Raw genomic sequence first — 14,481 nt, forward strand, 5'->3', positions numbered from 1 at the left:
AGGGTGAAGTAAATGTACATGGAGCAGAGGGACAGAGGCATGTTTATACTGGGGGAGAGAACACTGGAAAGGTGAAACGAGATTATCAGGTTGATAGACATCTAAGGATATAATGTATAAGATAACAGTTTAAAGGGTTAGTTCACCCAAAAATGAAAATTCTGTCAGTAACTACTCACCCTCATGTTGTTCCAACCCCGTAAGACTTTCGTTCATCTTCGGAACACAAATTAAGATATGTTTGATGAAATATTGGCAGATATTGATTACCTAGCAGTCTATGAAGGAGTTTGCCAGCTCTCAGATTTCATAAAAAAAAAAAATCTTAATTTGGTCTTCCGAAGATGAACGAAAGTCTTACGGGGTTGGAACTACACGAGGGTGAATAATTACTGACAGAATTTTCATTTTTGGGTGAACTAACCCTTTAAGAGAGGTATGTCTTCATCCGAGGCTTTTGATTGCATCTTTCATTGTTTTTCCTGTGTACATGCCTCTACTTTTTCCACATAACTGAGATGGAGCATGTGTATATACTGTATACACACACACTGTATAGGTTAAGTCATTCACACAGAACGCATTCTTGCACCTAAAAACACATTGAGATGTGCTTTTAAGTTAAGGTACTACAGGGAAATCCGTTGTTTTTCTCATGCACTGGTCAATTTTGACATTTTGGGCTTCCATAACATCTTTTGGACTAGTAAAAAAGAAAACATCCAAAATACACACATTTTATTACTCTTTATCTAGCTGTGTTTGTTGATTTCAATTACAATGCATACCTGTAAGGGCTTTTTTTCTTTCTTTTAACTTTCTTAACTTGGCTTTATCCAATGTTCAGATTTCTAAGCTGGAAATTTAATTATTGCCTCATTTGCATATATAAACAACATTTCAGAAAATGTGTAATACAAAACATTTGTCTTAATGTACTATGATTAATCATCTGGGAAAGTATGAATGATATATATTATATATATATATATATATATATATATATATATATAAAAAAAATTTTTTTTATTATTTTTATTATTTTTATTTTTTACCATATGCACCTGTGGTGTCTCGTCTTAAGTCTAAATTTAACTTTTTTCCAACCACAATAAACAGACATCCACCTAGCACAAGGTTTACATATAAAACTTTTTTTTTTAAACAGCAGTTAAATGCAAAAATGTGTTCTGTGTGAACCAGCCCTAAGACCCAGAATTAAAGATAAAATTTATTGAAAACGTAAAAAGTTGAACTCCCCATTGCTAAATTGAATCAGAGGCAGAGAGAGGGCGCTGAAGGTGCGAAAGTAGGGGTCTTCAACTTATTTTCAGGCCAAGCACCCCTTGCGGTTCATAAAGATGGAGAATGGATCCCCTTTTACATATTGTATAAAACTGAGTGTTGCACTTTAAGCCTGGCCATGCATATATATTACCATATTAATGTATTTACATATGACGCTTATATTGCAAAGACATTAAAATAAGAAATAACTATTAATTATTGTATTTTAAAAATAATATATCCATTTTATTTTATTTAATGTGGGAGGACAAATTTTTGCTGAACATCTTTAGCTTTTTATTTTGTAGTCAATCAACACTACAAAATAAAAATAAGTTTGCAGACCCTCCATTGAAGACCCCTAAGACAAACTATACACTCCCTCTCTCTTGTAAAATAAATACAACTGAATTTAATATCTCCAGAAAATTATAAATTTGTAGCGCTCTAAGCTCCATTTAACAAACACATTTTACAATGATTAATTTCATTCTGCAGAGTCCCACAGAAGAAGAAAAAAAGAAAGAAAGAAAAAAAAAAAACAGGATTTTAATAGGAATTTAATAATAAAGTAAAGTTTCACATAAAAATTGCAGTGTCGAATACTTAGTTCGTGATAGCTGTTCGCAATTCCCCATATTGGCCATTTGTTAATAAAGTGTCATATTAAGTATTGATTGTTTTGATCGTCACATTGGTAAAATTCAGCTGAAACAATTTATTTTAGTTCGGAATAATCGCAATAACATTTCCTTGTATTTGGCAGTTCAGAAACATTTTAAACACAGCTGTGTACATTTTCTCCTGTTCAGGGGTTATTAAATAAAACTTCAAAAATGAGAATTAAAACCATCAAGTCAAATTACAAGTAGTTTTTTTTCTAAATCCTTTGCTGTCCCTTATTGGCCAGGAGAAGTAACTGCATTGCAGTTCTCTTTTCTACCTGCAGCATTTATGAAGTCTGACACCAGGTGGCGCTCATCCACGTGCCATTCAACATCATTCAAAGATCCTCTTTACCAGCAAACTAATTCAGTAACAAATGATTTCTTTAAGACAGAAAAAAAATAAAAATAAAGCTCGCAGTGCATGAAGACCCTAACTCCTTCCATCTACGCTCCTTCAAACTCATCCATCCCTTAAAAATGACATTTCAATACAGTAAAAACGTTTCCAGCTAGTTTCAGCTGCCCTCGTCCTTTCCCAGCACTTCTCTTGATCCTAGCTATTGTACATTTCAAAATGTTTCTTTACAACTCTACGGTCTATGTTAAAAATTAGTAGCATCTCAATGGCCAAGCACTATTCTAAAGCAGAACAAAACATAGATAAGAAAAACAAAGATACATTGTTCGCCTTACATTTTATCCCTAATTTTTTTATGGTTTTTTTTTTTTTTTTGCAAGTCTCAATTCGAAGCTTGGCCTCAGTTGTTCTGTTTGACCTGCATGATTCTTACTCAGAATACATGTAGTTCAAATGAAGAACTAAAAAGGATCTTGCGCAAAAGACCATGAACCCAGGGTGCGGGTCAGGGGTTAAACTTCTCCACTGGGTAATTCCACTCAAGTTCATCGGGTTCAGAGTTCAGCGCACACTGTGTACCCAATCTCACCAATGCACCACTGAGCAGAACATGTTAAGAAGCGAGTCGAAAACATCACGAAATCCAGCCCCCGTGGACACACATGCTGGCCGCTTCCTAAAAAAACCTCCTGGTCTCTCCCTGCGTGTCCAACATTATACCAAAAAAATTAAAAAAAGATCAAGCTGTACATCAGAGGATTCAGCTCCTTATATGTACATTCCAAAAGGATGAAGAAATGTCGACAGCTGTTATCTTTTTCTCCCTCGTTGTATTTCAAAAGGTGCAATGAGGAACAGTCCAACACAAAGCCGTATTTTTGCAGCCACCATCAATCTATCAACTATCAAATATTTTTCATTCTTTTGGACAGTGGAATGGTACTTGTGCGCGCACACACACACACACACACGATTGTGTTCACTTGACATTTAAAGGGATAGTTCACCAAAAAATTTAAACCTCTTCAAGTTGTCCTAAATTTCCTTTATTTTTCTGCTAAACACTGAGAACAAAGAATGTGGGTAACTGTAGCCATTGACTTCCATAGTATTTTTTTTTTCCCCATACTATGGAAGTCAATGGCCACCCGTCAAGTCTGGTTACCGACATTCTTCAATACATCTTCTGTGTTTAGCAGAAGAAAGAAATTCATATAGGTTTGGAACAACTTGAGGATGAGTAAATGATGAAAGAATTCATTTTGGTTGGTCTAAAAGTCAACATAAAAATGGCCTTCGCGATCCCTTTTAATTCCACAATATGTTTGAATTGGAATATTTAATAAGAAACCAAAACGTAGGGCAGGATTTGATTTGATTTGAACAACTTGAATGTGATTGGATCATTAAAAGTGGTCGTTCTACACCAAAATTGGAGCCAAATGTAAAATTCAAACCTGAAGTCGACTGTAAAGAGGACGCATTAGCATTAAATGACTGGTTTTAGAAACAAAGCAAGTTATTTCAAAGCAATTTTTTTCGTTCCATTGGAAAAACACATTTGTCATTTTGGAATAACATGCACAGAAATTATTCACAATAACAGCAGGGGCCTCATGAATAAATGTTTCATAAGCACAAAATAGGCATTGAAATGTGCATGATATGTTTTCCATGCAAACAGATATTTAAAAAATGGATGAATCATTCATAATAAGATCTATTATATGCATTTAGAAAATAGATAGGGTGAATTGTCATTTCATGGCGACTTTAGATGCAGTAGGAAGATATTATCTGGATAATGCATGTGTAAATTGCATGCAAATTAGGCTATGCATAATAAAAAGCTTTGTGCATTCCATATATGGTTATTTCAAGGAGAAGTTCTGGCAAACGTATGGTTTTATAAATCTGACACCTTTTGATTGATTATATTCAAAAACTGGCATGTGTGGGTATGGATTTTTTTTTTGTGCGTGTATAAAGTTTAATACATGAGACCCCAGAAATGCGCATTAAAAAGAATCAATTTTGATTTCATTTGAACTCTACAATGATGAAACAAAACCAATGGAGCCAAACCAGATTGGATTCAATGCGAGCTGATGTTTGTTTAATCAAAGCGTACCCGTTTGATGCCTCCATTTGGGAAATGGCTCACTGCACCAGTTGTGTGTTTAAGTGTGTGTGTGTTTAAGTGTGTGTGTGTGTGTGTGTGAGCATCCATCTCCTCACCATTCCCTCCCCTCTTTGCTTGCGTCTGCACTGTATGTCTCCCTCTCTGAGTCAGACAAAAACAAACAGAGCTCTCTGATCTCTGCATACACACATACCAACCACCCACCCATCCATCCATCCATCCATCAACCCACACACACAATGCACATATTCCACAATCAAACACCAACACCACCCACGCACACTCTCTCAGACATGCATTTGGCACACAAAAACCAGACGTACACACATTTGAGCACGTTCACATAAACAAATGAGCGCGCATAAAGAGCATGCCTTTGGCTCACGCTCTCGCTTTCCTGTCAGCCTCCTCGCATGAATGCACAGACATTAGCACGTGTGCCTCCAAAAAAAAAAAAGAAGCTCAAACTCAGAGAAATAAGTAGCGGAGCACACATGCATACAGACTCATCCAGGCATTCTGTTCCCTCCCTTCCTAGAATTTCTTTCTCTGTCACAGACTAGTTGTGTAAGACTCTCAGACACCAACTTCCACTCTTTAAGGCAGTGCTGAACAATCCAGCTCAGATTTCTGTGCAAATATCTCATTCGTATCCTATCGTACTGTGATTAAGACTTGGTGCAGTCTCTTAGGATCGTACCACGTGGCCGAGAGGTAAAATTCTTCTGTGCCCTGGCCCAGTGCTCAAAAAAACAACAACATACAACTTGCCTTTGTCCTTTTCTTCCATGAAATGTTTAAGTAAACGGGTTTAAAAAAGTCATTTAAAGAGATGGCTCACCCAAAATTATGATGATTATATTTTGAGCAATATCCAAGTCAATGGTCACTAAAACCATTTGGAGCGATTTCAACATTCTTTAAAATATCTTCTTTTGTATTTCACAGAATAAAGGTGCGGTCACAAATTTCAAACTTCACATGCGAAAAAATAGTAATAGCGTAGAGAAGTATGAAACTCCCAATAGCGCTTATTCCTATCGAAATGACATGATTCTACCCACAATATTTTGTTGAACAATGGAAAAATGTGACCGCATCTTAAAGAAAATCATACAGGTTTAGAACGACATAATTAGGCGAGTAGATGACAGAATTTTCATTTTTGGGTGAACTATCTTTTTAAAAGAAAAGGTTAAAAAAAATAAAAATAAATGTAAACATTAAAAAACCCACAAATAACAGGGGTAAATGTGCTAATATAGTTTTTTTTAAGTTAGAACTCTTTATCATAATTTTAGACTGGGATGATCTTGACCAATCGCAGCCTTTCTTAAGCCATAATCAAAAATTCAAACAATATAGCCAACCATTAAAGGAAATAAGTGTGCTTAAAACACCTGAAGATGCAGGTCATACTTTGGGAATCTAATTTTAACACATACTGGTGCAACTACACTTTTAAATAACATGGTCACTTTCTTTCATCTCCGAACCTGGGGTTACAACAGCTCTTTATTGTGATTACAGACTTCAAGAACTTCTCTTTCTGAAACCCGAAACACTTGAAAACGGACTTTTCAAATCCACATAATAAGACTACAAAAGAGCTTCCAATCTCAGAGTGGTCTTTACTGATCTGGAGCCAGCATAGCTGTGGCACTGATGCCCATTCAGTGCCAATCTCTAATACTGCACTCGGCCCACTTCATCAGAGCGTTTAGTGCAACTCTGTCAGAGGCGCTGAGGCGTAGCATGTCAGAATGCGCCATGCGGCAGCATGCACCACATTTGTATGATAGGTGCATGAAGCAGTGAGCTGTGAGACATAGTCTGCAGACGCCATACACACTCATTTACACATCACACAGACACCATGTGCCATCTATACAAAACTATATAAAGGACATAAAGAGAAATGTAAAAGGCCTTAATGATTTTTAAGCTTGTGGGAGTGTTTTGGGATTTGCTTTGCAGATATTTGACAGTAAAAACGTGTCGATTTGATTAAACCTACCAAAGTAACAATATTAAGCCTTGGTAATATACCAAAATAAAAATGATTCAAATAGATTTTGGATTTTGCTAAAGCAAAAACATGTGGACAACAATTCACCATTCACTGATTCAAAAGGTGAGAATCTTGCACAGACCCTCTCTATCGACGATCAAAACGACACAGTAGTTTCACACATAGCAAAACAGATTCATCTGCCTCTTACAAATTCATATCACAAATCATGAAAAACTGCTTCTCTTGGGATACTTGGCAAGACAAATAGTGAAAAAGTTGGCAAAAAAATTTGCAAATGTTCTACAAATAAGAATATTTAAAAGAAAAAAGGTGCCTAAGGGTGTTGGTGCAAGAAGAGGAAATGGGGTCCAAAAAGCAGATATACAGCTACTAAATATTAACAGATGAATACAATCTTACGTCCAGCAAAATTAACTTTCTGGATTCTCCAAAAAGATACATTCAGATTCATGCCAGTGTTCTCAGACTGGATAGGAGCTTCCAGACACCATTTCCCCTTCAGATCACCCCAAATGTCCTCAATGGTCCCTCCTCTTCAGGAATGTGTTTCTGCAGTATGGAGAGGAGGGCCCACAATGTACAATTAAAAAAAATTCTGTAGGGAAATAAAAATAACCAGATTTTGAAGTGGGATTCAACGACAGTCTTCATAAAGATACACTTCTCGACTCCATGATGACATCAACGCCCAAGGTGAGACTGAGATACGATGGAGGAGTGGAAGGGAAAGAATAACTGAACCATGGTATTGTTACTCACTAAAACAGGCTGCTACCATCCCCGCTCACACCTTGCAGGGCATCTGTAGATGAATGGCCTGAATCAGAAGCTGTGCCACCTTCCAGGGATCCTGTTTCAAAAGCATGCTCCACTCCCAACCCGTCAGACTCCATTTTGGCAGCGTCCGGAAGGAAGTTGGCATAAGCGTCGCTTTCTGCCATCAGAAGCTTCAGTTTCGGAATCCAGCTCTTGCGTACCACGCGCCGTGCGTTAGTGCACATGTCTGCGGCGATCGCGTTCATTTCGCTCTCTTTGAAACTAGGAGCAAAGTTCTGGCAGTAAACTGGAGATTAAAAAAACAAACAAAAAAACTATTATTTTTTTTACTATCGTTCGTTTTTCATGCACTTTTTACACAAAGATATTTAATGCTTAAAGTTACAAGCGGCAACAGATATTTCCTTCCATATTGTTGTGACGAACATCCAATTATCAGAAAAAAAATATAGTAGGTCAGGACTTCGTTCTATCCATCGGTTATCCATTGATTGGATTTTGAGATTTGGGTGTTGATAAATTTTAGCTTTAAGTCATTTGTGGAGGGTTGGGGTTTAAGTGAACGACATGATTGGAGAAGTCCGGCATACATCACCAGTCTGTTGTTTTCACTGGAAGATCAAATTATGACATTTTGAGGCAAATATATATGAATACACAGACGAATCATTCATAATAACATCTATAACATGCATTTACAAAATAGATGGGGTGAATTTTCATTTCATGCTAACTTTAAAAATTCAACTGGACTGTTTTAATGTAGATAAAACTGCTGGGTTCATATTGGAAATAGCTCATTTGTTTAACCAATAACAAAATATCATACCACAACATATCAGCATCAATACAAGCACTTACACTTAACAGCATGGAGAACCCGACTGTCGAGAGGCTTGCGGTTGGGGTCATTTGTGGAGGACCGGATGCCTGTTCCACAACTGTTTGCAAGAGTGCTTCTACAGGAAAAACCGAAAAGGACACTTTTAAAGTAACACAGAATCTGACCTGTCGATTGCAAGGGCAAATGGGATCAACTAAGTACTGTTCACACAAACTCTTTTTCTTCTACTAACTGAAATTGTATAAAAAGTGTCACTTTCTAAATCCCTAAAACAATTGGTTAAATTTCCATTAATAACATGTTAATTTTTTATTTTCAATTAAAGAGCTGGTTCACTCAAAAATGAAAATGTTGGCATCATTTACTCACCCTTGTGTAATTCCAAACCCATATGACCATCAACTTTCATTGATACAAATAGGACATTATGCTAAACATCTCTTTTTTGTGAAAGAAATTCATACGGGTGAGCAAATGATGACAGAATTTTTATATTTGGGTGAACAATTCCTTTAAATACTAATTGAGTTTATTTTCTGCAGAATACATTAAGTCCAAAACTTCACTCACCGGTCAAAAAAGGCAGCAAGTAGCCGCCTGAGCAACACTTTGTGGCGTGTGCCCGCACTAACGTGGCAGTTCATCAGCTGAGCACGTGAAATAAAAACACTGGTGCCGGTTACTAGCTCCAGTTTCTCAGCAGGGTCACCTTCTTCATAGAGTTTAGGATGACAGCGGTTTCCGATCTGTGCAATGAGCTCAGTGGGAAGAGAGGCCAGATCTTGCCTCACTCGAACTCCTCTTCCCCTTGATTCAACTGTGAGGTGGTCGGGCAGTGATTCCACTCTTTCATTGGCTAAACCCAGATTGCAAAGAGGAAAAGACGTAAAAAAGAAAAAGAAAAAAACATTACAAGAGCTTACACTGACTACCAAACTGAAGACAAATTAGTTTTAATGGAACTGGTCAAGATGTTGAATATATCTCTCCCCACTGATTTACATTCTCTGTCTTCATTTAATAAAAAATATAATTAATGTACATGTAAAATAATACACATATAAAATGAATTTATCTCCCCATTTTGTTTAGTTTTTTCTTTTTTTTAGTAAACGTTTTCTTGCTTTTTATATGTTGCTTAGATTCTTTTTGGGGGAACCGTGAATGGAAAAACAGGACAGTTTCCTCTACTGTTTATTGTTTATCTGTAATTTTGAGTTTTTAGAAAACAATAAAATATATTTTTAAAAAGCTAAAAAAAAAAATAAATAAAAAAATGGTCTACTTTACAATAATCCTATTGATGGAGTTCCTCAGAGCTCGATACGTGGCCCAATTCATTTCCCAGAATTACACTACATACTGAAGTCTACTATCACGATGCGGGGTTCAGGAGTGTCAGTCAATAAATTTAACTGATAAGGATTAGCAATCAGACATGAAATTATGAAAATAAATTGTAGTCAACTTTTCTTACCTGTTGCCCCTACATTTAGCATGCTGTACATAGTGTACATATTACAGATCTGTCTGTACTGTTCTTCTGTCGTTTCGTCTACGATTTCCTCTTCTTCTTCATCATCGTGGTAAGAGATTGGTGAGTCACTGGTGTACATGCTGGGGGTGCCTGGGCTGGTGCCTTCCGGCGTGCTACTGCTGTTGTTGTTGTTATTGTTGTTGCTGTTGCTATTAGTGGTACTGCTTCCACCCAATAAAGCTGCACTTTGAGGTGGGGCCCCGCCCATGCCCCGTGCTGCCTCCTGCGAATAACGGGCTGCTTTTCTCATACCTCCTCCTCCTCCACCTGCCCCTGATCCTCCACCTCCTTCACGGCTACCTCCTTCCCAAAGACGCTTTGCAACTGGAGAGCAAACCACTGAATATGATGATGCTTCTTGTTGGGGCTGATGGGCCTGAGGTTGCTGCTCTGTCTTCACCCTTGACATCAATGGAAGAGGTGTGAGACAAGAAGCGGGTCGAGCCGTTGCCGTGGTGACCGCACCTCCTCCTATGTTGCTACTCCCGGTTTGAGTAACGGGGCTCTGGGGTTCTGAGGGCGTTTCTTCTGTGTGAAGACCCTGTGAGTCACAACTTGGTGAGCTGACCTTTAGGAAGAATTCTGTGCCTTTTTCCATAATCTGCTGAATCTGCAGGAATCCTGCTGTGTACATTAAGAGAAACTGATCACCCAAGTTCATGCTAAGTCGACCGGTGTAACAGAAGGAAAGGATCTGCTGGAAGCTCTGAGGCTGAACCGCTGGTGGTAACTCCACTACAGAGCTCTTACTTCCAGAGTTGAACAAATCACGAAAGTAGGAGCTGCTGGCAGCCAGCACTGCCCGGTGGGCTTTAAATGTGTGACCCTTCACCACCACTGACAAATCACAGTACAGACCCTGAAGCCTCTGCTCATTAAGGCACTCCAGGACATTGTTGCCAAAGTTGGGAATCGCCATCTGCAGCATCTGAGCCATATCGCAAAGCCCAGCACCACAGAGTCTGTGAAAACAGAAAACACCTCAATTATAAAATTATCATATAATAATGATGACCAGTGGGTAGGCCTGTACAGAATCCACATCAACGCAAACATTATATCAGCAGCTTCCCAAAATATATTTAGCCTGTCGTTCAAATGTATACACGTTCCCACCCTTTGCGTGTTTGTTTTTTCAAATATTTTGATCATTTAATGTTAACAGTTACTAATAATCAGTGTCGTTTAATACATTTTACCATATCAATTACACGGAATTCCAGACATTTTCTCACCAAATCAGTGTGGAAAATGTGAAAAAGTGTGCCGATTACATACAGTCTTATCAAATTGTCAAATTTAAAATCTTGTACTGTTTTTTAAAGACTCAACAGCTGCAAAAATGTTTAGGCAAGATGACATAATAGGTTATTAAAAAAAGTTATCAAGTCTGCATTTATTTGATCAAATATACAGTAAAAACAATAACATTGTGAAATATTAATACAATTTAAAATAACAGTTTTCTATTTTAATATATTTTAAAATGTCACTTATTCCTGTGATGGCAAAGCTGAATTTTTAAGCAGCTTCAGTGTCACATGATCTTTCAAAAATCATAATATGCTGATTTGGTGTTCAAGTAACATTTCTTATTATTATCAATGTGGAAAAAGGTTGTGCTGCTTAATATGTTTGTGTGAAAGAAACAGTGATCATTTTTTTCCAGGAAGAATTTGATGACTAAAGTACAAAAGGAAAATCTCTTGTAACATTAAAGAGGTTTTTACTGTCACTTTAGATCAACTTAAAGCATCCTTGCTAAATAAATAAACCTTACTGAACCCAAACTTTTGAATGATTATAACTTCTGATTAAAAAAAAAAAAGTCACAAAAGTTGTCTCACATACATATAATTTAAACTGTGTCCCTTAAATAAAGCTTCAAAGATTTTTTGAATCTCGACACACACAATAATATACATATATCATCCATTCTTATAAAACCATGCAGACACAGTGCTACTCTCTGTTCTAACTCCAAGGTCAGTGCATGCAGTCCCACAAACAACATCCCATGACTAAGTCCGTAACATAGAAACAGAAAATACATACATTCACCACAAGAAATCAGACAAAGAACAAAAGCAATAAATGTTGATACACATTCTTAATATAACTGAAGATTAGAGCTCATGCCTAGGACCATTCAGAGGTTTTCTGCGGGTCATAAACAATTTATCCTACGGCCTATTCTTTTTAGGATCATACATATTTTAGAATCTGCTCTAAACCAAAGGTCAGCATGTAAACAAAATCCTTTTAGGAGCAGAAGATAAATGCATTTTAAACAAGAAGTTGTTCAAGTGAATATTCTTTAACATAATTAGAGCACATGCCTAATGCGATGACACTATCCATCCTGTATTATGAAATCCAACATGCTTCAGAGGAAGAACTCACATTTATTTGAGGTTTCTATTTGCACATTACATGAAACTCTTCAAAATTAAGTGCAGTTACTTTTCTGTGCATACATTGTTTACTTATGTACATTCAGTCTGCTCAACACTTTTAAAACTTATATCTCAAGAGTCTGTTAACAACTCTTAACAATCAAAAATCCTATTGCTGCTCATCATCACAGGATCTTCTTGAGTAGTAAAATACGACTACTGAAAAGTACCTTACAGTTTGATCAAAAACCCCCCAGTAAGGGTGTACTGAGTAATTTCACACCAACTTATTGCTCTGAGTCTCTGTGCAAAGGTTGATAAGATCGCATGCATATATAAAGAAGATCAAAGATTCGTCTGGCTGAGCAGTAAGGTCATGCAAAGTTACAAACCCAAATTTTGCTGCCAAAAGAAACTTCCGTTTACACTCTTTAACATATACGATATATAAATAAACATACACACACACACACACACACACACACACACACACACAATCATACATTAAATGATCAAATAATGTCTATTTTCTATTTCCCAGTTACTGCAGTTATTCTTACTACTGTAAAATTCTGATAGTAGCCACCACTCTGGAAAATATAAAAAATAAATAATTATTACAGAAAGATTCTTATGCCGTTTACTGATATTATGCTAAATATTATGACCAGCATAGTAACTATGGTATTTTGGAAACAGTACAGTACCCATAGTTCATTTTTCGGATTGTGCCATCCTAATTTAAAGGGTTAAAGCTAGTCATTTAGATACTAGCAAATCACATTTTAAGAAATTCTCATAAACTTAGTCTAAGTGTAGTTTAGATGGTCGATTAATGTCTGTCTGTAGTTCAGGAGCTATGAAGCGAAATGCGGTTTAATTCATCCAGACTATTTGTTCTGTTTCACTCGCACAACATTATTTCCCAAAGGAGTAATAACAACAACAGTTTTAATTACAAGCATAAATGTAATAAATTAGCGATAGTTTGTAATCTCACAGTGAGAGTCGGACGCCGGTGTTTCTGTGATGTGTGCGGCCGCGGAAGGGCTGCGGTTCCCGGTGAGAGTGTGTGCCCGCACCGCTGCCCAGCTGGACACGAGCTCCGGGTTGGCACGGGCCCAGGGGGGGCTAAAAATACAAGAAACAATGCCCCAATTTCCTGGTTTCCTCACTTGATGCTGCGACCAAAGAGCTAAAATCTGCTCAGCCCTCAAAAATCCTGTCACCAAAATAGTCTGATAGATGAATTATTGAGAAGCCCACATCCGTTTCTCTCGCCCCCTCGGTGCCAGTGCAATGCTATGCAATGTCGGGCTGAATTACAGTCCTGTGCACAGCAGAATATCAATACCCAAAACGCTTTGACTCGACCAACAGCATCCATATGCATGCATTTTTTTTTTTATTATCCCACCGCTACTTGCATTGCAATTTGGCTTTCTTAAGAAGTAGGCTAGTCCTAATTGTATGCACGCAGCGCGATCATTGGATTTCACATAAAATATTCTGTGGTTAAATTCTACTCCATTTTGGAGGAAAAGGAAGGGGGCTCGGCTTCATCTTTTCCCGACATCAACAGGTCATCCCGGGACAAATGCAGCAACTGGGGGGCGAGTCACACTGATCCGCGAGACAAGACACCATTAACCACTTGAAGTCTGAAAGCGATGCACATGATGCCCTCATCCATTATAAATCCTCAAATCGTCCAGAAACAAGCGCTAATTTGCAAGCGATGTTGTGTGGGCTAAAAAAGTTGGAAAATATAAATGGATGTATTGATGCACCATAAATCAAGCTCTCGGCAGCAAGTCATTGAAGTGGTTAAAGTTTTGCAAGCCCATCCCCCATCTAAAGCAATCGCACACCTTCACAAAACAATACCCCTATCCAAAAATCCCCTCAACATTTTCTGTTACCCCGTGCTACAACAATAACTAACGCGACCCCTTGTTCAACCCACGTGATTGCCCCTTGACCCCACTCAAAGTGGCATGACCCTCTCTCGTGCATGCATTAAAATACTCACCCCCTCGATTGCAATCTGCTGAAAAGTGGTTCAGTGGTGGAGGAGTCAAGACTCTTTCTCTCTACGGGCAGCCATTCATCGTGAATGCACAGGCAAGACACCCGAGCGCAGAATAATCGAGGGGTGCATCATTTTGTCACCCCGGTTAGAGAGCGCAGAGTTACCGATCAATCGTGCACAGACCAAGAAAAAGAACGCTAGCGTGCAACCGTGCCACGCGCTCTCCGCTGGATCAGTCTGTGTGCAGAAAGCGAGCCGTGTGAGCGTCTAGACTCAGGTGAAGCCCTGGGGTCTGAGGTCTGGGTGCTACGCGCTCTGCATGCCAACGGAGCTCTGCATGGCGCACTGGAGAAGGGCATGTACTAAACGCCTCCCAAATATGTCCATCACGTCGCTCTAATGGG

At 38.1% G+C, this 14,481-nt stretch overlaps 1 protein-coding gene across 3 annotated transcripts; it reads right to left on the bottom strand.

The window, feature by feature from the left end:
* Window positions 1-1,055: 1,055 nt before the first annotated feature.
* On the bottom strand, window positions 1,056-14,409 carry nacc1b (nucleus accumbens associated 1, BEN and BTB (POZ) domain containing b). Of its 3 annotated transcripts, XM_084396011.1 has the most exons (6): window positions 14,078-14,409; window positions 9,590-10,611; window positions 8,683-8,968; window positions 8,130-8,227; window positions 7,251-7,554; window positions 1,056-7,040 (listed from the first exon to the last, which is right to left on the bottom strand). In XM_084396011.1, coding segments are annotated over exons 2-6 (1,686 nt in total). In that variant the 5' UTR covers window positions 10,587-10,611; window positions 14,078-14,409; the 3' UTR covers window positions 1,056-7,039. The 3 variants fall into 3 exon arrangements, with proteins under 3 accessions (XP_084252137.1, XP_084252135.1, XP_084252136.1); XM_084396009.1 differs by having other exon boundaries at window positions 1,056-7,554; XM_084396010.1 differs by lacking the exon at window positions 14,078-14,409 and adding an exon at window positions 13,046-14,014 and having other exon boundaries at window positions 1,056-7,554.
* Between the last annotated feature and the right edge of the window lie 72 nt (window positions 14,410-14,481).

Source organism: Rutilus rutilus (genome assembly GCF_951802725.1).
Source record: "Rutilus rutilus genome assembly, chromosome: 22".
Classification (NCBI taxonomy): domain Eukaryota; kingdom Metazoa; phylum Chordata; class Actinopteri; order Cypriniformes; family Leuciscidae; genus Rutilus; species Rutilus rutilus.

Bases quoted from the DNA above. Each gene is read 5' to 3' on its own strand.
- nacc1b (XM_084396011.1), bottom strand. From the start codon at position 10,586: ATGGCTCAGATGCTGCAGATGGCGATTCCCAACTTTGGCAACAATGTC. The intron at 8,969-9,589 runs GTAAGAAAAGTT...ATCTGGGTTTAG, and splicing joins GCTAAATGTAGGGGCAACAG to CCAATGAAAGAGTGGAATCA. The intron at 8,228-8,682 runs GTGAGTGAAGTT...TTTTTCCTGTAG, and splicing joins CTTGCTGCCTTTTTTGACCG to AAGCACTCTTGCAAACAGTT.